Source organism: Pygocentrus nattereri, chromosome 1, assembly GCF_015220715.1.
Source record: "Pygocentrus nattereri isolate fPygNat1 chromosome 1, fPygNat1.pri, whole genome shotgun sequence".
NCBI classification, from domain to species: domain Eukaryota; kingdom Metazoa; phylum Chordata; class Actinopteri; order Characiformes; family Serrasalmidae; genus Pygocentrus; species Pygocentrus nattereri.
Window position 1 is genome coordinate 9,571,004 of NC_051211.1, and position 26,261 is coordinate 9,597,264.

Sequence of the window (26,261 nt, forward strand, 5' to 3'; positions counted from 1 at the left end):
GAGAACATTCTGTTCCGTGTCAAAGTGTGACAAGCTGAAAAAGAAAGTGTGATTGCAAAAGAAAAAGGTCATACTTCCTCTGTTAGTGTGTAGGCGTTAACGAGTATGTGTGAAATTACCCTGTATTATTTACCATATTTTAAGTGTAATGCTTTGGGGTCAACTATAAATGAATTTACAATCTCCAAAATGTACACTTACTGGCCTAGCGTGACAGCATGGTGCCATCCATATGTGTTCATTAAGGTCCAAAAAAATCCTAGAGGTACACTCCATAGAGAGACTGTTATGTTATGTGGAAGGTTCTGTTGCAGTGGAAAAAGATTCTTTACACTTTAACAAGGTTCTTCAAACTCGCTTATTTGATTTCCGTTTGATTTCCAACTTGTTCAGTTAATTTTCTTTCAAACTAAAGAAGTTCATTTTGGAGTAGGCCAAATATGCAGAACCAAATTGCTAACAAGGTGAGTTTACTTGTCAGTGTACGTCCGAGTGCTCATCCTTTTAAAAATAAGAACTAACTGTGAATTTATAGTTTAAACTATTTTTCCCTTGTTTACTTCCCTTGATACGCTGCAGTTGTATTAGTTTTTCTGAAGCTTCTGCCAACACTTGGCTGGAAAGATCGTTGGTATGCATCATTGGGATTCAAAAATATTTTTTACCATATATTATAAGTCAGAAAAGTAAAAGTTAGTCTTGCTAATTAGCAAGTAAATGGTAGGAATGATACTTTACCTGGCTAGTAAAAAGTTAGCTAATGTTATGTATATAGCTGAGTGACTATATTCTTCTATCTGAAGAAGAAGTTCTATATTCCATGTATGAAACACAAGTCAGGCCTGTGACACAGTCCCATTCGGCCTGCGAAATTATTAAAAATTTCTATTCTTATTAGCTTGTTTCATGCTGAGATGCATTACAGTCCCCAGGATACACAGCAATATAATGCATGTTCTGACCCCCTTCCCCCAACAGCAATCTCTGGGCCAGCAGTTATACAAAGAGAAAAGATTCCTGGTGTCTGGTTCAAGCAAATAGGAAGTTAAAAAAATTCTAAAACAATAAATTTTTTAATTTAGAATTGTGATTCATTATTTTTGAATAAGTATTCAGTGCCTATTTTGCTGTTGCAGTTTTGGCATATTTTGAATACAATGACTTGTTCGGGTCATGGCAAAGTGTTACAGCTGTTAGAAACCTATTGCTTTTTTAAAGTTTCTTAAATCTCAAATCAATAGTCCATCAGTGTCGTCATATTCAAGAACATTCTTGACTGGTACCTTCATGTTTAAACTAATATGTATGTTAGGTAGTGAAAGGGTGAAGAACTGAAGTGTGGGCCTTTAAGGTTTAGAGAAACAAGATATTTTAAACTTACATCTATGGCTAAAAGAGGAATAGATACACAGACAGAAAGAGAGTAAAGGGTTTACTGTACAGATTAAAAGATAGCTTCAGTAAACAGGCCTAGCCAAGACCTTGTTGTCATGGAACCGTTCTGTATGGCACGTCATTTTCAGTACTTTTATTTTTTTAGTTGTGGAATCTGTTGCAATGTTCACTCCACCCTCTTCCCACCGTCACCCTCTTCTCTGAGTTCCCCCTTTCAGCAGAGAGGCGTGACTCAGCTGGGTCTGACTGCTCTCACAGTGACACTCTGCTACTTCACCTCAGCGGGACAGTAAGCTGAAGACAATGCCCGAAGTTTGAGACAGACACTGCAAGGTTAGGGTGAGTGGTCAAGGAGTGGCCACCTGCTTTACTTTCATTTTTGTTTGGTCCAGTTAAATTAAGTGTCTCTGCAACATTGGCAAAGCAGCAGCTGGAAGATTACAACACTGTTCCAGCAAAGGGGCTGAGTATAAGCTGTGATTGGTGCCTTTATCCAGGATCTGTTTTCTTTCTTCTCACCATGAGGTGTGCATATCTTCTGTTTCTGGGTGAGTCGCCTTCCAAATGTAATTTGTTCCTTAAGGGGTCTTAAGTAAAGAAAATGATTCAATATAGAACCATCTTTGCATTGTGAATGTTCTTCAGATTGACAGAGAATGTGATGTAGACGTTACTATATAGCACCTTTTTGAAAAGGGCTCTATATAGCACCAAAAAGGGTTCTACTACTACTATGATGTACTACTATGAACCCCATTTCTAAAAATGTTGAGACGCTGTGCAAAATGTAAATTAAAGCAATGCAATGATGTGCAAATCATTTAAACCCTGTACATACACTTGCTGGCCACTTTATTAGGTACACCTTGCTAGTAAAAGGTTGGACCCCCTTTTGCCTTCAGAACTGCCTTAATTCTTCATGGCAGACTTTCAACATGATGTTGGAAACATTCCTCAGAGATTTTGGTTGGTTATTTGAGTTACTGTTGCCTTTCTATCATCTCGAACCAGTCTGCCCATTCTCCTCTGACCTCATCAACAAGGCATGTTTGTCAACACAACTGGAGCTCACTGGATATTTTCTCTTTTTCGGACCATTCTCTGTAAACCCTAGAGATGGTTGTGTGTGAAAATCCCAGTAGATCAGCAGTTTCTGAAATACTCAGACCAGCCCGTCTGGCACCAACATCCATGTCACGTTCAAAGTCACTTAAATCACCTTTCTTCCCCGTTCTGATGCTCGGTCTGCACTTCAGCAAGTCTACATGCTTAAATGCATTGAGTTGCGGCCATGTGATTGGCTGATTAGTTATTTGTGTTAACAAGCAATTGAACAATACCTAATAAAGTGGCCAGTGAGTGTAATTGACAATAGTTCAAAGACAACATATCAGGTGTTTAAACTGAGAAATTGTATTTTTTTCTGAAAAATATTTGCCCGTTTTAAATTTGATGGCAACAACATGTTCCAAAAAAGTTGGGAAGGGAGCAAAAAAAATGCTGGTAAAGTTGTGTAACGATAAAAAACCTGGTGGTTAATTAGCAATAGGTCAGTAACATGTTTGGGTATAAAAAGAGCATCACAGAGAGGTGGAATCTATCAGAAGTTAAGATAAGGAGGGGTTCACCATTCTGTGAAAGATTGCACAAGCAAATAGTGCAACAATTCAAGAACAACATTTCTCAACATAAAATAGCAAACAACTTTTGATTTTCATTATCTATGGTACATAATATCATTATAAGAATCTGGAGAATCTGGAGAAATCTCTATATAAGGCACAAGGCCAAAAAACAGTATTTGCTGGCCATGATCTTTGGACCCTCAGATGGCTCTGCATTATAAACAGACATGGTTTTATAGCGGAAATCATTGCATGGGCTCAGAAACATTTTTGAAAAACACTGTCTGTGAAAACAGTTTGTCGCTACATCCACAAATGCATATTAAAACTCTAATATGCAAAGAGGAAGTCATATATTAACAGTATCCAGAAATGCTGCCACTATCTCTGAGCCCGAGCTCATTTAAAACTCCATTAAAATGGTCTCCTCTGTTCCCAAATGCTTACAAAGTGTTGTTAAAAGAAGAGGTGATGAAACACCGTGGCCCACGTCCCAACTTCTTTTTGTGTTGTTGGCATCAAATTCAAATTGGGCATATATTTAAAAAAAAAAACAATAAAATGTCTCAGTTTCAACATCTGATATGCAGTATTGTAGTGGGTATGTTTACATCTCAACCACTGAATTACACAGAAATGTGCAAAATCGATGGAATCCCCCTTGCCTGCACTGCAAGAATCCTGAAACTAAAACTGTAAAGCAGATGTTTATTTGGAGCCACTGTGCATTTTAGTGTGGGACTCATAAGTTCTTCTGCCAACATCTGCAAATTTATAGGCAGCTTCAAAGCTGTGAAAAAACTGTGAAACTCTTTGAGAGGAAATGACAGACAGAACAGGAAAATCTGATTTAACTGCAGCATCAGGGAATGTTTTTTTTTTGTCTCAATTAATCTGTAAGTTGGAAGCTGAATGAACTTGCCATGATAAACCCACAGAGAACACAGCCTGCATTCTCCCTCCAGCATTTTCTGTTCCTTGCTCAAAAAAGCACATCTGTTCTCTGGGCCCCACAGCAGAATTTCTTTATCAAACACCCACACATCATCCCCTTAGGGGTCACTGGACTTCATGGAATGATGTTTTTCTTTGGGAAATTCAGCAAAGCAGCAGTACTGAAAAGGGGGGCATCTATTGTGAGGCAAGAACCGAATGCATGTGGGAAGTTATTGTAAGACTGGAGTGTAGTGCAGAGGGGGAAACAGAGTTGCAGGAAATCAAAGGTGCGTTTATCTGTCCACACAGTACAGGATAGCAGGACCATGACGCCAAATCAGGAAGCAGTTATGCTAGGAAAAAGTCCGGAGCAGGCCTCTCTACTGACAGCTTAATAAGTTGGATGAACCAGTTTGGAATGTGAAAGAATCAGAAACAGCACATAACCTAATTTATACAGTAATTACATTTGACTGAATGTACATAAGGGTTTAAAGTTATGCATTAAATTTGCAGTACTGAAAAAGAACACTTTCAGTGAAAAATTAGCATATGTAATAATAATAATAATAATAATAATAATAATAATAATAATAATAATAATAATAATAATAGTTTCTTTGAAGCATTGTTCAAAAATTCAAAATGATTAAGATACAGAGAAAATGAGACTCCTAACAACTGTGCAAGACCTGGTAGACCACTAAAATTGTTCCCATCAGATAAACAGCACTTAAAGCTTTCATATTTGAGAGAGGATCAAGCTCCATTCTTGCTTCAGATCTGAAAAAATCCACTAATGTTGGATTTTTTTTCAGGCTTGTGTTTGGAATTGCTTGGATTGGATTATGAGAAGCAGAAAATGCAACCAACTTTTAAGACTGAACTTTGGAGGTGTGGAAAAATATCCCTGCAGATGTCTTTGACGTATAGCAAGTCTCCGGAAAAGGATGGAAGCTGTAATAAAGGCACACAAAATACTAAAAAATGTCCATTGTATTCAGTGCTTGAGGCTTAAATAACCACCGTATTATTATTGTTATGCTTATTAATGTATTTAAATATTAAATACATTAATTAATATTGTAATTCTAAATACGAAACCATCCACACGCACATATCTTCTAAATCATTTATCCTTCTGGGTCGCAGGGGGGGCTGCAGCCTATCCCAGCAATCACTGGGTGGAAGGCAGGGTACAGTCCATCGCAGAACATAAAACCAATAAAAACAGAATAGGAAGCATTAAAAATGGAGAAGCGTTAGATGTGTCGAGGATGATGAACAGGGCTGTAGATGATTCTGTGATTACTGGGACAAGCCTTTAATGCATAGAAGCTGAATCTATAATTCATTCAGAACCCAGAATGCCTCATATTTGCAAAATGGTGATGAAATCTTTAGGCAAATAACTGACATAAATAAATAAATAGGTTGAAAGTAAAAATATAATGTAAAATATTGACATGAAATACTGAATGAAACATTTACACATACCATTTCATATTTATCAGATTTAAATTGACACTGTATAAGTTTTTATTGTATATAAATCACACAAATTATTTATATAACATGATTCCAAAATGTTTAATCTTTTGAATTGTTATTTTCATTATGTAACCTACCATGTAACAGGTATATTCAGTACAACATAAACTCTAGCAATGAGCTATAGACTGATCACAGGCAGCTGACTGCCAGCCTGAAGCTAAAAAGGAGGGTGTAGTGATGAAATGGACAGTACAAGCAAGATTGAATCATCATTCATGGTTTGATGTGAGATGATTCATTGTACAGAAAATTACAGACTCAAATTCCTCTACAGTGGTGGTGACTGGAAACAGGGGTTGCCATTACTACAACACAAACATAGCCATTTATTTACTGTTCAAAACCACCAGTGAACATGTCTCCTGCTGCTTCTGACATTCGGTTCCTATCATCACCACTATAAACAACTTTGACTTAGTAACATCAAACCACTTTGAATGATTTAGTTTAATCTTAGCCATTTTTCTAAATTATGCAGACGTTTTGGAAAATAGATGAAATTCTCTTTTTAAGCTGCATATAATCTTAATTATATATAACTGCATGCAGTGTATCAGTACAGTTGTAATATTTTATTGTCAAGTAAAATCAAAGAAGTGTCAGTGAAAAAGGCTCAAAAATGTGTGTCATGGAAAAGGCTCTTCATGTTAAGAACAATAAGTGAAGCATCTGTAATTTCTACCACTGTAATGCAATAAAACACTGTCCAGCATTTCTACATTCTGGTCTGCTTGTTCTCAGTGAAAGTAGCGACGTGCTGAAACTGTTGGTAAGAGTTATGATGTTGCCTAGCCTCCTTTCTGCTGACTGTACAGTGTGGTCAGTCTGTGGGATGAAAAGTTGCACTGCCCTTTTTCTCATCTCCTTACACACCCACCACAATACCCTACCAGCTGTCTGACCTGCAGGAAGAGGTGCGAGTAAGTTCCTGATGCAGGGTGGCCAGCAGCTGGCCTGACCTCTCTGTTTTCGGCCTAGGAACAATGAGAGGAAAAAAGAGAGGGAGGATAGAGTCAGTTATGTTTTATCTGATCCTGCTCAATCCCCAATTCAGAAACAATTCAGAAAAAATCTAATCACTCAGACAAACCCAGTGTTAGATAGATGACATCCAATGACCAGCAGTATGACTAAATAAGGTCAAGATGGACAAAAGCAGGACAAGACACCAAGCAATAACTTTGTGGTCAGACGTGATTTAACCTTGTATGGTTGCAGTTGTTTCCACAGTGGTGCTTCTGTTGATAAGCTGATGATCTGTCAGCAAACATTAAAGGGTTTTGTTTGTTTTTTGTTTGTTTCATGGCTGTTCAGTCTTTTATCCTCTGTGCTTTTATGTCCGGGAAGCATCTGCTTCATGAAATGATTAAATCATGTTGTTCAGATGTAAAATGTGGAATCAACATCTAAAAAGTTTTACACAGACAGTTTTCTAATGAAAGCTTTAGCAAATACTTCACAATACTTCACTTTGTAACCAAATTTAAAAGTAAAGATCTTTTCTTCACAGGTCTTCTGTTATCCCTAACTACTGAAGCAGTCCCTCAGAATTGTCCTGAGGGATTTGTGAGCACGAATAAAAAATGCAAAGGTATGTAAGTCATGCTACCTTTATTTCTATTCTTTGTCTATTTGCTTTTATATTTGTCTATTTAAAGCACAGAAGCACTTTTGCATTATGTTTTTTGGTGTCAAACTGAATCTGATTCTGAGTACTACAGTTGAATAAGATTATGCTCACTTAAAAAGACTCCAGACAGGGCAACTAATAGAAAACAGTGCTTAAATGTAACCTCCATGTTATCTGTTACTTGTGACCACAGGTCATTATGACAGTAATCTAATGTCCAGTCAGCAACATACTCAATCATCACATTATTTATTTTCATCCCTTTATCAGTAGGTCCAAGTAGTAACTGAAGAGTGTTATACTTGTTGTTTACTCAATTTTAATTTTCATTTCATTTACAGTTATGTGCAAAAGTTGGAGAACTCCTGACCAGAATGCATATTTTGTTGCTCTTTGACTGTTCTGCATATTTTAATATGTATGTAATTTATTTTTAAACAGGAAAAAAAAAATTGTAATTTTGGTATGTGCTGCACAGTCTGTGAAGTCCGAGAGCATAAATAACCTGTTATGTTTTAACTGACTCATTATGACTGTTTAGACAGGTCAAGAACTATCATTAGGAATTGCTGGTGACTATTTTAGAGTGTCCTAAATGATCTGACCTTGTGCTAATACTTAATAACCATGGGCTCCTCTGAGCACCTGACTGAGATAATCAGAGTTGCTCTGGTTGTCAGTGTCTCAGAGATAAACAGAGTGGGTAGTAAAGTGGATGGCCAAGCCACAGCTGTTCTGAGGTCAACTGAGAACTAGTCACTGCTTACTGGGTATTTATATCACTTTTTTCCACACTGAATATCCTAAAACCCTTCGGAAACTTCAGAGAACCTCTGAGACCCAACAATAGTTATAACATGACAGGGGCTGATTACTGAAGCAGTTGTGCATAGCAACATTTGCTAAGCAGTGATTGGAGGGATTGAGGAAAATAATGCAGAACTTGGCAGATTTTGATTGGCCTTAATACAGTGACAGTGATCAAAGAAAACAAATCATGTGATTTCATTTTCATATCATGAAAAATGATGCATTATAAATATTCTGGGTAGGTCTGTAATGTTGTGGCTGTAGTGTGAAAGATTTTATTAAATCTATTCCTAACCCTAAACCTAAGTCTAACCTTAACCTCAAGGAAAAACCTTCACCTACTCCTAACACTAACCATACTGTTGTTGATAATCAACTGAATATCACCAGAATGTTTGTTAGTGATTTAGGTATCTGTAGAGCATCTATAGGGGACCATCCAAATAAAGTGTGACCGAGTGTATTATCAATGCCACTTTTTATATGTTTAATCTCATGGATAGGGATAAGTGAAAAAAGTCCTTTTGAATGAAAAGAACACTTTGCCACACTATGCCACTTTTGGGCAGGGATTGTTTACACTTTGGTGGTTGTGTGGCAGCCAGTAGTACAGGAAACCCTGTATAGGTAGATGGAAGAACACACACACACATTTTCTAAGCCGCTTCTTCCTCAGGGTCGCGGGGAGATGGAAGAACAGTTTTCACTAAATATCAGCAAATTTTGGAAGCAAATGTGATTTAGCCAGTCACTGAAAAAGGGCTAGTTTCTTCAACAGTACATTCAAAACATACTTCAAAATTCACCTTGTACTACACACTTAAAAAGATGGTTCTCCAAGGGTTCTTTAGCAAATAAAACAGTTTTATATATAAAAAAACACTCAAAGAACCCTTGGTATGATTAAAGGGTTCTTTGCATTTTGAAAGCATCCTTCAGATTGATGGTGACTGTTTTGTTTACATTTTTTAAACAAAAAATGTAGTTTATTTATTTATACAAGAATAGGAAGATAACAGAAAAACACTGGTAAGCTGTGACATCGGCAAAAGGGAGTTTTACTAAGTACTGACTTAGTAGGGTGTCCGAACTTTTGCACATGCCACAACCCCATTTTTTTAATCATATCATATATACTAAGTAAGTATATTAAGTAAATACAAAAGTAATTGTGCATTGAAATTTGCAAAAGATATTAAAAATAGTTTGCTGCAGATTATGTAATTAATTCTTTTCATGTCAAAAATCAACAGCATGTGTATTTCTGTCAGGGGTGCCTACACTTTTGCTTTTAGCACAGTCCTCAGGATTCTGGAGATTTTTAAAGAAATCATCTACAGATGTTATATAGTAACCGATAAAACTGGTCAACTGATCAGATCAAATCAGCTTTTTATTACTTGCCTGTTTAACCTGAACGTCATTTCTAAAGCATTTTGCAGCCCTGCTTGTGTGTTAATTGTATTCTGGTTGTTTATGGATAATTCCAGTTTGTTTAGTGTGCCGGTCGTCATAGTTGCCTGAAAAGCTTGTTTAGGGGCAACAACAGGTTCTGAGTTTGATGTAGGCCTGCTGTGGTTCTTCAGAATCTGACGAAACAGGCTGTAGATCAAAAAATGTCTTATAATAGTAATAATAATCTGTTTTTTATGATTTTTTTATACTTATGTTAATTATTAATAATTATTAATGCCATTATTAATAGCATAAAGTGATCGTGTTGGTGATCAGCAGAATTATACCGATATAATGAAAAAAATGCTGTTCTCTCAAATAACAGCACATATAAAAACATACTTTTTCACATTTTTTCATCACAATTTATCACAATAATAATAAATGTCATCATATTGCCTAGTCCTAATGTAAGGATTTCTTTTTTCATTCATACTCTGTATCTTTCAAAACAGATGAGAATGAGTGTGAGTTTGAAAACCCAATCTGTGGTGACAACGCAGTTTGTTACAACACAAATGGTAGTTACTACTGCCAGTGTGAACTGGGATACCAGGAACCTTCAGGAAAAGTTAATTTCACCCAGGAGGAAAGCAAGGGATGCAAAGGTCAGTAATTCCACTATACTGTGGTCTGTGCCTGCCCAGGTGGTTCAGTTGAATCTGAATCTCTGCTCTTGTTCTTTTCACAGACGTCAATGAGTGTTCAAAGATGACAGATTTCTGTGGCCCCAACTCTAAGTGTACTAATACCCCTGGCTCCTATTTCTGCACATGCAAAGAAGGATTTGTGTCCAGCAACGGAGAGACGAAATTTTATGCAAGCCAAGGTGTTACATGTAAAGGTAAGACAAGACGTGTAATCTATGATCAGTTTTTGCATAACTGACTTACAGAAATCCTAAGGAAAGCAATTTGTAATGACATTAAAAATAAAAAAATGCCTTCGTCTCATCCCTGCAAGCAAATCAGTCATGATGTCATAATACACTTCCTCAATTGTTCCATTGCCTTTATACAACTGTTCTGCAAAATAAAGACTAAAGTAAAGTAAAGAAACCCTGAACATTGGATCGAACATAATTTATTGTTGCTAGTTCCTTCTGCCAAAAAAGTCCTAGTCTTTTGTACTAATTCCAGTTAGTTTAATTGTTCTACTGTCATGGCTACTGATTGCAAAGCTCGCTTAGGGGCAATGACAGGTTCTGAATTTGATGTGGGCCTGTTGTAGGTCTTCAGAATCTGACAAAACAGGCTCTGGATCAAATATTGTCTTATAGTTAATATATCCATTTTCTGGTTTTGTATGTTTTCAAGTAGAAAATGAATAGGATAAGGTGAAACTACTGGCGCTCAGAGGAATTCTGATATTTTGAAAAAGTGCTGATATCACAAATAACAGCACATAAAAAATGTTAAGTGTACTAATATCCCTGGCTCCTATTCCTGCCCATGCAAAGATTGGATTTGTTTCCAGCAACAGAGAGAAGAAATTTAATGCAAGTCAAGGTGTTATTTGTGATGGTGAGACAAGACGTGTAATCTATGTTCAGTTTTTGCATAACTAACTGTTTGCAAAACTGTGTCAGGCCCACCTCTCTTAGTTACTCTTGCTGTTTCCCTCAAACTTTCTGCTCAGGCCGCCCAATTGCATCTGTGTTGCCAACTAAAGATTCAGCAGTACAAAAAAACTTAGAAGCACACATAAACAAACATATTTGAGAACTGACAATAAGACAATAGACAACATCACGTTTTTATTCATCAAAGCAGGAAATTTTGGAAGCAAACGTGATTTAGCCAGTCACTGAAAAAAGGGCTAGTTTCTTCAACAGTACATTCAAAACATACTTCAAAATTCACCTTGTACTACACACTTAAAAAGATGGTTCTCCAAGGGTTCTTTAGCAAATAAAACAGTTTTATATATAAAAAAACACTCAAAGAACCCTTTGCATGATTAAAGGGTTCTTTGCATTTTGAAAGCATCCTTCAGATTGATGGTGACTGTTTTGTTTACATTTTTAAAACAAAAATATGTGCTTTATTTATTTATACAAGAATAGGAAGATAACAGAAAAACATTGGTAAGCTGTGACATCGGCAAAAGGGAGTTTTACTAAGTACTGACTTAGTAGGGTGTCCAAACTTTTGCACATGCCACAACCTCATTTTTTAAATCATATCATATATACTAAGTAAGTCTATTAAGTAAATACAAAAGTAACTGTGCATTGAAATTTGCAAAAGATATTAAAAAAAAAGCAAGGGATGCAAAGGTCAGTAATTCCACTATACTGTGGTCTGTGCCTGCCCAGGTGGTTCAGTTGAATCTGAATCTCTGCTCTTGATCTTTTCACAGACGTCAATGAGTGTTCAAAGATGACAGATTTCTGTGGCCCCAACTCTAAGTGTACTAATACCCCTGGCTCCTATTTCTGCACATGCAAAGAAGGATTTGTTTCCAGCAACGGAGAGAAGAAATTTTATGCAAGCCAAGGTGTTACATGTACTGGTAAGACAAGACGTGTAATCTATGATCAGTTTTTGCATAACTGACTTACAGAGATCCTAAGGAAAGCAATTTGTAATGACATTAAAATTAAAAGAATGCCTTCGTCTCATCCCTGCAAGCAAATCAGTCATGATGTCATAACACACTTCCTCAATTGTTCCATTGCCTTTATACAACTGTTCTGCAAAATAAAGACTAAAGTAAAGAAACCCTGAACATTGGATCAAACATAATTTATTGTTGCTAGTTCCTTCTGCCAAAAAAGTCCTAGTCTTTTGTGCTAATTCCAGTTAGTTTAATTGTTCTACTGTCATGGCTACTGATTGCAAAGCTCACTTAGGGGCAATGACAGGTTCTGAATTTGATGTGGGCCTGTTGTAGGTCTTCAGAATCTGACAAAACAGGCTCTGGATCAAATATTGTTTTATAGTTAATATATCCATTTTCTGGTTTTGTATGTTTTCAAGTAGAAAATGAATAGGATAAGGTGAAACTACTGGCGCTCAGAGGAATTCTGATATTTTGAAAAAGTGCTAATATCACAAATAACAGCACATAAAAAATGTTAAGTGTACTAATATCCCTGGCTCCTATTCCTGCCCATGCAAAGATTGGATTTGTTTCCAGCAACAGAGAGAAGAAATTTAATGCAAGTCAAGGTGTTATTTGTGATGGTGAGACAAGACGTGTAATCTATGTTCAGTTTTTGCATAACTAACTGTTTGCAAAACTGTGTCAGGCCCACCTCTCTTAGTTACTCTTGCTGTTTCCCTCAAACTTTCTGCTCAGGCTGCCCAATTGCATCTGTGTTGCCAACTAAATATTCAGCAGTACAAAAAAACTTAGAAGCACACATAAACAAACATATTTGAGAACTGACAATAAGACAATAGACAACATCACGTTTTTATTCATCAAAGCAGGAAATTTTGGAAGCAAATGTGATTTAGCCAGTCACTGAAAAAAGGGCTAGTTTCTTCAACAGTACATTCAAAACATACTTCAAAATTCACCTTGTACTACACACTTAAAAAGATGGTTCTTCAAGGGTTCTTTAGCAAATAAAACAGTTTTATATATTAAAAAACACTTAAAGAACCCTTTGCATGATTAAAGGGTTCTTTGCATTTTGAAAGCATACTTCAGATTGATGGTGACTGTTTTGTTTACATTTTTAAAACAAAAATATTTGCTTTATTTATTTATACAAGAATAGGAAGATAACAGAAAAACACTGGTAAGCTGTGACATCGGCAAAAGGGAGTTTTACTAAGTACTGACTTAGTAGGGTGTCCAAACTTTTGCACATGCCACAACCTCATTTTTTAAATCATATCATATATACTAAGTAAGTCTATTAAGTAAATACAAAAGTAACTGTGCATTGAAATTTGCAAAAGATATTAAAAAAAAAGCAAGGGATGCAAAGGTCAGTAATTCCACTATACTGTGGTCTGTGCCTGCCCAGGTGGTTCAGTTGAATCTGAATCTCTGCTCTTGTTCTTTTCACAGACGTCAATGAGTGTTCAAAGATGACAGATTTCTGTGGCCCCAACTCTAATTGTACTAATACCCCTGGCTCCTATTTCTGCACATGCAAAGAAGGATTTGTGTCCAGCAACGGAGAGAAGAAATTTAATGGAAGCCAAGGTGTTACATGTACTGGTAAGACAAGACGTGTAATCTATGATCAGTTTTTGCATAACTGACTTACAGAGATCCTAAGGAAAGCAATTTGTAATGACATTAAAATTAAAAGAATGCCTTCGTCTCATCCCTGCAAGCAAATCAGTCATGATGTCATAACACACTTCCTCAATTGTTCCATTGCCTTTATACAACTGTTCTGCAAAATAAAGACTAAAGTAAAGTAAAGAAACCCTGAACATTGGATCGAACATAATTTATTGTTGCTAGTTCCTTCTGCCAAAAAAGTCCTAGTCTTTTGTACTAATTCCAGTTAGTTTAATTGTTCTACTGTCATGGCTACTGATTGCAAAGCTCGCTTAGGGGCAATGACAGGTTCTGAATTTGATGTGGGCCTGTTGTAGGTCTTCAGAATCTGACAAAACAGGCTCTGGATCAAATATTGTTTTATAGTTAATATATCCATTTTCTGGTTTTGTATGTTTTCAAGTAGAAAATGAATAGGATAAGGTGAAACTACTGGCGCTCAGAGGAATTCTGATATTTTGAAAAAGTGCTAATATCACAAATAACAGCACATAAAAAATGTTAAGTGTACTAATATCCCTGGCTCCTATTCCTGCCCATGCAAAGATTGGATTTGTTTCCAGCAACAGAGAGAAGAAATTTAATGCAAGTCAAGGTGTTATTTGTGATGGTGAGACAAGACGTGTAATCTATGTTCAGTTTTTGCATAACTAACTGTTTGCAAAACTGTGTCAGGCCCACCTCTCTTAGTTACTCTTGCTGTTTCCCTCAAACTTTCTGCTCAGGCCGCCCAATTGCATCTGTGTTGCCAACTAAAGATTCAGCAGTACAAAAAAACTTAGAAGCACACATAAACAAACATATTTGAGAACTGACAATAAGACAATAGACAACATCACGTTTTTATTCATCAAAGCAGGAAATTTTGGAAGCAAATGTGATTTAGCCAGTCACTGAAAAAAGGGCTAGTTTCTTCAACAGTACATTCAAAACATACTTCAAAATTCACCTTGTACTACACACTTAAAAAGATGGTTCTTCAAGGGTTCTTTAGCAAATAAAACAGTTTTATATATTAAAAAACACTTAAAGAACCCTTTGCATGATTAAAGGGTTCTTTGCATTTTGAAAGCATCCTTCAGATTGATGGTGACTGTTTTGTTTACATTTTTAAAACAAAAATATGTGCTTTATTTATTTATACAAGAATAGGAAGATAACAGAAAAACATTGGTAAGCTGTGACATCGGCAAAAGGGAGTTTTACTAAGTACTGACTTAGTAGGGTGTCCAAACTTTTGCACATGCCACAACCTCATTTTTTAAATCATATCATATATACTAAGTAAGTCTATTAAGTAAATACAAAAGTAACTGTGCATTGAAATTTGCAAAAGATATTAAAAAAAAAGCAAGGGATGCAAAGGTCAGTAATTCCACTATACTGTGGTCTGTGCCTGCCCAGGTGGTTCAGTTGAATCTGAATCTCTGCTCTTGATCTTTTCACAGACGTCAATGAGTGTTCAAAGATGACAGATTTCTGTGGCCCCAACTCTAAGTGTACTAATACCCCTGGCTCCTATTTCTGCACATGCAAAGAAGGATTTGTGTCCAGCAACGGAGAGAAGAAATTTAATGGAAGCCAAGGTGTTACATGTAAAGGTAAGACAAGACGTGTAATCTATGATCAGTTTTTGCATAACTGACTTACAGAGATCCTAAGGAAAGCAATTTGTAATGACATTAAAAATAAAAGAATGCCTTCGTCTCATCCCTGCAAGCAAATCAGTCATGATGTCATAACACACTTCCTCAATTGTTCCATTGCCTTTATACAACTGTTCTGCAAAATAAAGACTAAAGTAAAGTAAAGAAACCCTGAACATTGGATCGAACATAATTTATTGTTGCTAGTTCCTTCTGCCAAAAAAGTCCTAGTCTTTTGTGCTAATTCCAGTTAGTTTAATTGTTCTACTGTCATGGCTACTGATTGCAAAGCTCGCTTAGGGGCAATGACAGGTTCTGAATTTGATGTGGGCCTGTTGTAGGTCTTCAGAATCTGACAAAACAGGCTCTGGATCAAATATTGTTTTATAGTTAATATATCCATTTTCTGGTTTTGTATGTTTTCAAGTAGAAAATGAATAGGATAAGGTGAAACTCCTGGCGCTCAGAGGAATTCTGATATTTTGAAAAAGTGCTAATATCACAAATAACAGCACATAAAAAATGTTAAGTGTACTAATATCCCTGGCTCCTATTCCTGCCCATGCAAAGATTGGATTTGTTTCCAGCAACAGAGAGAAGAAATTTAATGCAAGTCAAGGTGTTATTTGTGATGGTGAGACAAGACGTGTAATCTATGTTCAGTTTTTGCATAACTAACTGTTTGCAAAACTGTGTCAGGCCCACCTCTCTTAGTTACTCTTGCTGTCTCCCTCAAACTTTCTGCTCAGGCCGCCCAATTGCATCTGTGTTGCCAACTAAAGATTCAGCAGTACAAAAAAACTTAGAAGCACACATAAACAAACATATTTGAGAACTGACAATAAGACAATAGACAACATCACGTTTTTATTCATCAAAGCAGGAAATTTTGGAAGCAAATGTGATTTAGCCAGTCACTGAAAAAAGGGCTAGTTTCTTCAATAGTACATTCAAAACATACTTCAAAATTCACCTTGTACTACACACTTAAAAAGATGGTTCTCCAAGGGTTCTTTAGCAAATAAAACAGTTTTATATATAAAAAAACACTCAAAGAACCCTTTGCATGATTAAAGGGTTCTTTGCATTTTGAAAGCATACTTCAGATTGATGGTGACTGTTTTGTTTACATTTTTTAAACAAAAATATGTAGTTTATTTATTTATACAAGAATAGGAAGATAACAGAAAAACATTGGTAAGCTGTGACATCGGCAAAAGGGAGTTTTACTAAGTACTGACTTAGTAGGGTGTCCAAACTTTTGCACATGCCACAACCCGATTTTTTAAATTATATCATATATACTAAGTAAGTATATTAAGTAAATACAAAAGTAACTGTGCATTGAAATTTGCAAAAGATATTAAAAAAAAAAGCAAGGGATGCAAAGGTCAGTAATTCCACTATACTGTGGTCTGTGCCTGCCCAGGTGGTTCAGTTGAATCTGAATCTCTGCTCTTGTTCTTTTCACAGACGTCAATGAGTGTTCAAAGATGACAGATTTCTGTGGCCCCAACTCTAATTGTACTAATACCCCTGGCTCCTATTTCTGCACATGCAAAGAAGGATTTGTGTCCAGCAACGGAGAGAAGAAATTTAATGGAAGCCAAGGTGTTACATGTAAAGGTAAGACAAGACGTGTAATCTATGATCAGTTTTTGCATAACTGACTTACAGAGATCCTAAGGAAAGCAATTTGTAATGACATTAAAAATAAAAGAATGCCTTCGTCTCATCCCTGCAAGCAAATCAGTCATGATGTCATAACACACTTCCTCAATTGTTCCATTGCCTTTATACAACTGTTCTGCAAAATAAAGACTAAAGTAAAGTAAAGAAGCCCTGAACATTGGATCGAACATAATTTATTGTTGCTAGTTCCTTCTGCCAAAAAAGTCCTAGTCTTTTGTACTAATTCCAGTTAGTTTAATTGTTCTACTGTCATGGCTACTGATTGCAAAGCTCACTTAGGGGCAATGACAGGTTCTGAATTTGATGTGGGCCTGTTGTAGGTCTTCAGAATCTGACCAAACAGGCTCTGGATCAAATATTGTCTTATAGTTAATATATCCATTTTCTGGTTTTGTATGTTTTCAAGTAGAAAATGAATAGGATAAGGTGAAACTACTGGCGCTCAGAGGAATTCTGATATTTTGAAAAAGTGCTGATATCACAAATAACAGCACATAAAAAATGTTAAGTGTACTAATATCCCTGGCTCCTATTCCTGCCCATGCAAAGATTGGATTTGTTTCCAGCAACAGAGAGAAGAAATTTAATGCAAGTCAGGGTGTTATTTGTGATGGTGAGACAAGACGTGTAATCTATGTTCAGTTTTTGCATAACTAACTGTATGCGAAACTGTGTCAGGCCCACCTCTCTTAGTTACTCTTGCTGTTTCCCTCAAACTTTCTGCTCAGGCCGCCCAATTGCATCTGTGTTGCCAACTAAAGATTCAGCAGTACAAAAAAACGTAGAAGCACACATAAACAAACATATTTGCGAACTGACAATAAGACAATAGACAACATCACGTTTTTATTCATCAAAGCAGGAAATTTTGGAAGCAAATGTGATTTAGCCAGTCACTGAAAAAGGGCTAGTTTCTTCAACAGTACATTCAAAACATCCTTCAAAATTCACCTTGTACTACACACTTAAAAAGATGGTTCTTCAAGGGTTCTTTAGCAAATAAAACAGTTTTATATATAAAAAAACACTCAAAGAACCCTTTGCATGATTAAAGGGTTCTTTGCATTTTGAAAGCATCCTTCAGATTGATGGTGACTGTTTTGTTTACATTTTTTAAACAAAAATATGTGCTTTATTTATTTATACAAGAATAGGAAGATAACAGAAAAACATTGGTCCTCAGGATTCTGGAGATTTTAAAAGAAATCATCTACAGATGTTATAAAGTAACCGATAAAACTGGTCAACTGATCAGATCAAATCAGCTTTTTATTGCCTGTTTAACCTGAACGTCATTTCTAAAACATTTTGCAGCCCTGCTTGTGTGTTAATTGTGTTCTGGTTGTTTATGGATAATTCCAGTTTGTTTAGTTTGCCGGTCCTCATAGTTGCCTGAAAAGCTTGTTTAGGGGCAACAACAGGTTCTGAGTTTGATGTAGGCCTGCTGTGGTTCTTCAGAATCTGACGAAACAGGCTGTAGATCAAAAAATGTCTTATAATAGATCTGTTTTTTATGTTTTATCCATCCATCCATCCATCCATTATCTTCCGCTTGTCCGGGGTTCGGGTCGCGGGGGCAGCATCCTAAGCAATGAAGCCCAGACCTCCCTTTCCCCAGCCACTTCCACCAGCTCTCCAAGGGGGATTCCGAGGCGCTCCCAGGCCAGCTGGGCGATATAGTCGCGCCAGCGTGTCCTGGGTCTTCCCCGGGGTCTCCTCCCAGGTGGACTCGCCTGTGACACCTCCCAAGGGAGGCGTCCAGGAGGCATCCTAACCAGATGCCCGAACCACCTCAGCTGGCTCCTTTCGACGTGAAGAAGCAGCGGCTCTACTCCGAGTCCCTCCCGGATGACTGAACTTCTCACCCTATCTCTAAGGGAGAGTCCAGACACCCTGCGGAGGAAACTCATTTCGGCCGCTTGTATTCGCGATCTTATTCTTTCGGTCATTACCCAAAGCTCATGACCATAGGTGAGGGTGGGAACGTAGATCGACCGGTAAATCGAGAGCCTTGCCTTATGGCTCAGCTCTTTCTTTACCACAACAGACCGGTAAAGAGCCCGCATCACTGCTGACCCAGCACCAATCCGCCTGTCAATCTCCCGCTCCCTTGTACCATCACTCGTGAACAAGACCCCGAGATACTTGAACTCCTCCACTTGAGGCAAGAGCCTATCCCCGACCCAGAGAGGGCTCTCCACCCTTTTCCGCCTGAGAACCATGGTCTCGGATTTAGAGGTACTGATTCTCATCCCAGCCGCTTCACACTCGGCTGCAAACCGATCCAGCGAAAGCTGAAGTTCGCGGCCTGATGTCCCCAATAGGACCACATCATCTGCAAACAGCAGTGATGTGACCCTGAGGTCACCAAACCGGACACCCTCCATCCCTTGACTGCGCCTAGAAATTCTATCCATAAAAATTATGAATAGAATCAGTGACAAAGGGCAGCCCTGACGGAGTCCAACTCTCACTGGGAACGAGTCTGACTTACTGCCGGCTATGCGAACCAAACTCCAGCTTTGTTTGTACAGGGCCTGAATGGCTCGTAGCAAAGAGCCATGTACCCCGTACTCCCGAAGCACCTCCCACAGAATACCCCGGGGAACACAGTCGAATGCCTTCTCCAGATCCACAAAGCACATGTGGACTGGTTGGGCAAACTCCCATGAACCCTCCAGAATCCTGGAGAGGGTGAAGAGTTGGTCCAGTGTTCCACGACCAGGCCGGAACCCGCACTGTTCCTCCTGGATCCGAGGTTCGACTATAAGCCGGACTCTCTTCTCCAGTACCCCTGCATAGACCTTGCCAGGGAGGCTGAGGAGTGTGATCCCCCTGTAGTTGGAACACACCCTCCGGTCCCCTTTTTTAAAAAGAGGCACCACCACCCCAGTCTGCCAATCCAGTGGCACCGCCCCCGATGTCCACGCAATGTTGAAAAGGCGTGTCAGCCAAGACAGCCCCACAACATCCAGAGCCTTGAGGAACTCAGGGCGGATCTCATCCACCCCTGGAGCCTTGCCACCAAGGAGCTTCTTAATTACCTTAGCGACTTCGGCCTCAGTAATGGACAAGCCTATTCCCATGTCCCCAGACTCAGCCTCCTCACTGGAGAACGTGTCGGTGGGATTGAGAAGGTCCTCAAAGTATTCCTTCCACCGCCCAATGACGTCTTCAGTCGAAGTCAGCAGCACACCATCTCCACTATATACAGTGCTAGTGGCACACTGCTTTCCCCTTCTGAGTCGCCTGACGGTTTGCCAGAATCTTTTCGGAGCCGACTTAAAGTCAGTTTCCAAGGCCTCACCAAACTCCTCCCATACACGGGTTTTTGCCTTGGCAACAACTGAAGCCGCAGATCGCTTGGCCTGTCGATACCTGCCAGCTGCCTCTGGTGTCCCACAGGCCAACCATGCCTGGTAGGACTCCTTCTTCAGCTTGACGGCATCTCTCACCTGGCGTGTCCACCACCGGGTTCGAGGATTACCGCCCCGACAGGCACCAACTACCTTACGGCCACAGCTACAGTCAGCCGCTTCAGCAATGGAGGAACGGAACATGGCCCATTCTGAGTCAATGTCCCCCACCTCCCCCGATATCTGGTCAAAGTTCTGACGGAGGTGTGAGTTGAAGATCAATCTGACAGGTTCTTCTGCTAGACGTTCCCAGCAAACCCTCACTATGCGTTTGGGCTTGCCTGGTCTGACCGGCATCTTCCCCCACCACCTGATCCAACTCACCACCAGGTGGTGATCAGTTGACAGCTCAGCTCCTCTCTTTACCCGAGTGTCCAAAACACATGGCCGCAAGTCCGATGACACGACTACAAAGTCAATCATTGAACTGTGGCCTAGGGTGTCCTGGTGCCATGTGCACTTATGGACATCCTTGTGTTCAAACATGGTGTTCGTGATGGACAAACTGTGGTTTGCGCAGAAGTCCAAAAACTGAACACCACTCGGGTTCAGATCAGAGAGGCCATTCCTCCCAATCACACCCCTCCAGGTCTCACTGTCATTGCCCACGTGAGCGTTGAAGTCCCCCAGTAGGACAATAGAGTCTCCAGGAGGAGCACTTTCAAGCACCCTTCCCAAGGACTCTAAGAAGGCTGGGTACTCTGAACTGCTGTTCGGTGCATAAGCACAGACAACAGTCAGGACCCGTTCCCCAACCCGAAGGCGTAGGGAAGCTACCCTCTCGTCCACCGGAGAAAACCCCAACATACAGGCACCGAGTCGAGGGGCTATAAGAAAGCCCACACCTGCCCGCCGCCTCTCACCATGGGCAACTCCAGAAAAGAATAAAGTCCAGCCCCTCTCAAGGAGATTGGACCCAGAGCCCAAGCTGTGTGTTGAGGTGAGCCCGACTATATCTAGCCGGTATCTCTCAACCTCGCGCACCAACTCAGGCTCCTTCCCCGCCAGTGAGGTAACGTTCCAAGTTCCAAAAGCCAGTTTCAGCAACCGAGGATCAGAACGCCAAGGCCCATGCCTTCGGACACTGCCCGATCCACAAAGCACCGAACCCCTACTACTGCCCCTCCCATTGGTGGTGGGTCGATGGGAGGGGGGACTCATGTAACTCCTTCGGGCTGGGCCCGGCCGGGCACCATGAGTAAATGCCCGGCCACCAGACGCTCGCTGGCGAGCCCCTCCCCCAGACCTGGCTCCAGGGTGGGGCCCCGGTAACCCTGTTCCGGGCAGGGTACACAAGTCCTGTTTTTGTGTCTTCATAGGGGTTATTATGGATCACACTTTGTCTGACCTGTCACCTAGGACCAGTTTGCAATGGGAGACCCTACCAGGAGCTTTTGCTCCAGACAACATAGCTCCTAAGATCATTCAAGCACGCAAACCCCTCCACCACGATAAGGTGGTGATCCAAGGAGAGGATGATGTTTTATACTTATGTTAATTATTAATAATTATTCATTCCATTATTAATAGCATAAAGTGTTAGTGTTGGTGATCAGCAGAATTATACCGATATAATGAAAAAATTGCTGTTCTCTCAAATAACAGCACATATAAAAACATACTTTTTCACATTTTTTCATCACAATTTATCACAAAAATAATAAATGTCATCATATTGCCTAGTCCTAATGCAAGGATTTATTTTTTCATTCAAACTCTGTATCTTTCAAAACAGATGAGAATGAGTGTGAGTTTGAAGACCCAATCTGTGGTGAAAACGCAGTTTGTTACAACACAAATGGTAACTACTACTGCCAATGTGAACTGGGATACCAGGAAGCTTCAGGAAAAGTTAATTTCACCCAGGAGGAAAGCAAGGGATGCAGAGGTCAGTAATTCCACTATACTGTGGTCTGTGCCTGCCCAGGTGGTTCAGTTGAATCTGAATCTCTGCTCTTGTTCTTTTCACAGACATGAATGAGTGTTCAAAGATGACAGATTTCTGTGGCCCCAACTCTAAGTGTACTAATACCCCTGGTTCCTATTTCTGCACATGCAAAGAAGGATTTGTTTCCAGCAACGGAGAGACGAAATTTAATGCAAGCCAAGGTGTTACATGTAATGGTAAGACAAGACGTGTAATCTATGATCAGTTTTTGCATAACTAACTGTTTGCGAAACTGTGTCAGGCCCACCTCTCTTAGTTACTCTTGCTGTTTCCCTCAAACTTTCTGCTCAGGCCGCCCAATTGCATCTGTGTTGCCAACTAAAGATTCAGCAGTCCAAAAAAACTTAGAAGCACACATAAACAAACATATTTGAGAACTGACAATAAGACAATAGACAACATCACGTTTTTATTCATCAAAGCAGGAAATTTTGGAAGCAAATGTGATTTAGCCAGTCACTGAAAAAAAGGCTAGTTTCTTCAACAGTACATTCAAACATCCTTCAAAATTCACCTTGTACTACACACTTAAAAAGATGGTTCTTCAAGGCTTCTTTAGCAAATAAAACAGTTTTATATATAAAAAAACACTCAAAGAACCCTTTGCATGATTAAAGGGTTCTTTGCATTTTGAAAGCATCCTTCAGATTGATGGTGACTGTTTTGTTTACATTTTTTAAACAAAAATATGTAGTTTATTTATACAAGAACAGGAAGATAACAGAAAAACACTGGTAAGCTGTGACATCGGCAAAAGGGAGTTTTACTAAGTACTGACTTAATAGGGTGTCCAAACTTTTGCACATGCCACAACCCGATTTTTAAAATCATATCATATATACTAAGTAAGTATATTAAGTAAATACAAAAGTAACTGTGCATTGAATTTTGCAAAAGATATTAAAAATAGTTTGCTGCAGATTATGTAATTAATTCTTTTCATGTCAAAAATCAACAGCATGTGTATTTCTGTCAGGGGTGCCTACACTTTTGCTTTTAGCACAGTCCTCAGGATTCTGGAGATTTTAAAAGAAATCATCTACAGATGTTATAAAGTAACCGATAAAACTGGTCAACTGATCAGATCAAATCAGCTTTTTATTACTTGCCTGTTTAACCCGAACGTCATTTCTAAAGCATTTTGCAGCCCTGCTTCTGTGTTAATTGTGTTCTGGTTGTTTATGGATAATTCCAGTTTGTTTAGTGTGCCGGTCGTCATAGTTGCCTGAAAAGCTTGTTTAGGGGCAACAACAGGTTCTGAGTTTGATGTAGGCCTGCTGTGGTTCTTCAGAATCTGACGAAACAGGCTGTAGATCAAAAAATGTCTTATAATAGATCTGTTTTTTATGATGTTTTATACTTATGTGAATTATTAATAATTATTAATTCCATTATTAATAGCATAAAGTGTTAGTGTTGGTGATCAGCAGAATTATACCGATATAATGAAAAAATTGCTGTTCTCTCAAATAACAGCACATATAAAAACATACTTTTTCACATTTTTTCATCACAATTTATCTCAATAATAATAAATGTCATCATATTGCCTAGTCCTAATGCAAGGATTTCTTTTATCATTCATACTCTGTATCTTTCAAAACAGATGAGAATGAGTGTGAGTTTGAAAACCCAATCTGTGGTGACAACGCAGTTTGTTACAACACAAATGGTAACTACTACTGCCAGTGTGAACTGGGATACCAGGAACCTTCAGGAAAAGTTAATTTCACCCAGGAGAAAAGCAAGGGATGCAAAGGTCAGTAATTCCACTATACTGTGGTCTGTGCCTGCCCAGGTGGTTCAGTTGAATCTGAATCTCTGCTCTTGTTCTTTTCACAGACGTCAATGAGTGTTCAAAGATGACAGATTTCTGTGGCCCCAACTCTAAGTGTACTAATACCCCTGGTTCCTATTTCTGCACATGCAAAGAAGGATTTGTTTCCAGCAACGGAGAGACGAAATTTAATGCAAGCCAAGGTGTTACATGTAATGGTAAAATGATCAGTTTTTGCATAACTGACTTACAGAGATCCTAAGGAAAGCAATTTGTAATGACATTAAAAATAAAAGAACGCCTTCGTCTCATCCCTGCAAGCAAATCAGTCATGATGTCATAACACACTTCCTCAATTGTTCCATTGCCTTTATACAACTGTTCTGCAAAATAAAGACTAAAGTAAAGTAAAGAAACCCTGAACATTGGATCGAACATAATTTATTGTTGCTAGTTCCTTCTGCCAAAAACGTCCTAGTCTTTTGTACTAATTCCAGTTAGTTTAATTGTTCTACTCTCATGGCTACTGATTGCAAAGCTCGCTTAGGGGCAATGACAGGTTCTGAATTGGCCTGTTGTAGGTCTTCAGAATCTGACCAAACAGGCTCTGGATCAAATATTGTCTTATAGTTAATATATCCATTTTCTGGTTTTGTATGTTTTGTATGTAAGTAGAAAATGAATAGGATAAGGTGAAACTACTGGCGCTCAGAGGAATTCTGATATTTTGAAAAGTGCTGATATCACAAATAACAGCACATAAAAAATGTTAAGTGTACTAATATCCCTGGCTCCTATTCCTGCCCATGCAAAGATTGGATTTGTTTCCAGCAACAGAGAGAAGAAATTTAATGCAAGTCAAGGTGTTATTTGTGATGGTGAGACAAGACGTGTAATCTATGTTCAGTTTTTGCATAACTAACTGTATGCGAAACTGTGTCAGGCCCACCTCTCTTAGTTACTCTTGCTGTTTCCCTCAAACTTTCTGCTCAGGCCGCCCAATTGCATCTGTGTTGCCAACTAAAGATTCAGCAGTACAAAAAAACTTAGAAGCATACATAAACAAACATATTTGAGAACTGACAATAAGACAATAGACAAAATCAGGTTTTTATTCATCAAAGCAGGAAAATCTTTTAGCCATGGGACATTAAAATGGCAGGTTTCATGTCTAAGAAAGAAGAAGTTTTAGCAAAACAAGCTGCTACATCACATAAGCTAATGCTAAAGTTAATACTACTCACACTGGAAGTATTTGGTGCAACACTAGATGCTGAGGAGGGCTCTTCCCACATGAAAAGGAAATACATGTAAAATGTATTGACCAAATACTGTTGAAAAAGTATGTAAATGGCTAAAAGATTTAATGTATTTTTATTTTGGGAATACATGTTGGAATGAAACAGTGTATGTGACACATATTTCACATATAAAAAAAAAAAATATATATATATATATATATATATATATATATATATATATATATAAATCCATGTCCACTTTTCACATCTAGCCTCATCCAAAAAGCAGGCTAAAATACTCATATAACTTTAGTGTAAATGGGAGGAGCTAAACTGATGTAGGTGGAGTAGGCAATGATCTGACTTTTTAAGATGATGTCAGCATTTTCTTAAGTTAAGAAAAGCTAACTTAACTAGCTAATGGATCTTAATGCTGTTCTATTTATTGATAGACGACATGCAACAATGAGTGTTAAATAAATACAGTGTCCCAGATAAAGTTTAGCTTACTTTTCAGCCAGCATAAATGTACCTGTTAAAAATTGCGGAGCTGTGAGCATTCACTTTAATCCAAATTCAATTCAAATTTCAGCTTCAGGAATGAAATGATAACAGCACCAGTCTCCAGATGATAGTATGTCTAAGCTACAGGTTGCCCAGTAACATTTTCTCACCTCCTACTCTAATAATTCAGATTAATTTACTGCCAACACTGTTCTCACTGCAATTTTTTTCCTTAGCTTGCTGGCAGAAGCCGTGTCATGGCTTCATGGCTTAATTGGCATGTCAGTCATTATTTTGCAAATGTTAAACATTGTGATATAAGGTAAGAGCTGGCTGAGGAGTTTTGTCTTTGTGTTCTACAAACAGATAAGAATGAATGTGCGG

The 26,261-nt window shown here is 38.5% G+C and overlaps 1 protein-coding gene across 8 annotated transcripts in view; it reads left to right on the plus strand.

The window, feature by feature from the left end:
• The first annotated feature begins 1,614 nt into the window (after positions 1 to 1,614).
• LOC108429671 (adhesion G protein-coupled receptor E1-like) overlaps positions 1,615 to 26,261 on the plus strand; it is a 35,540-nt gene continuing 10,893 nt past the window's right edge. For 2 of the 8 annotated variants that reach the window (XM_037542470.1, XM_037542473.1), the window contains exons 1-12: positions 1,616 to 1,943; positions 7,021 to 7,101; positions 9,861 to 10,013; positions 10,097 to 10,249; positions 11,767 to 11,919; positions 13,432 to 13,584; positions 15,102 to 15,254; positions 16,773 to 16,925; positions 22,143 to 22,295; positions 22,379 to 22,531; positions 23,962 to 24,114; positions 24,198 to 24,350. In XM_037542470.1, the coding sequence (XP_037398367.1) occupies positions 1,916 to 1,943; positions 7,021 to 7,101; positions 9,861 to 10,013; positions 10,097 to 10,249; positions 11,767 to 11,919; positions 13,432 to 13,584; positions 15,102 to 15,254; positions 16,773 to 16,925; positions 22,143 to 22,295; positions 22,379 to 22,531; positions 23,962 to 24,114; positions 24,198 to 24,350 (1,639 nt within the window). In that variant the 5' untranslated portion in view covers positions 1,616 to 1,915. Of the gene's footprint in view, positions 1,944 to 7,020; positions 7,102 to 9,860; positions 10,014 to 10,096; positions 10,250 to 11,669; positions 11,684 to 11,766; positions 11,920 to 13,431; positions 13,585 to 15,101; positions 15,255 to 16,772; positions 16,926 to 22,142; positions 22,296 to 22,378; positions 22,532 to 23,961; positions 24,115 to 24,197; positions 24,351 to 26,261 lie in introns of those variants that run through there. The other 6 variants (XM_037542475.1, XM_037542478.1, XM_037542477.1 and 3 more) reach the window with 6 other exon arrangements.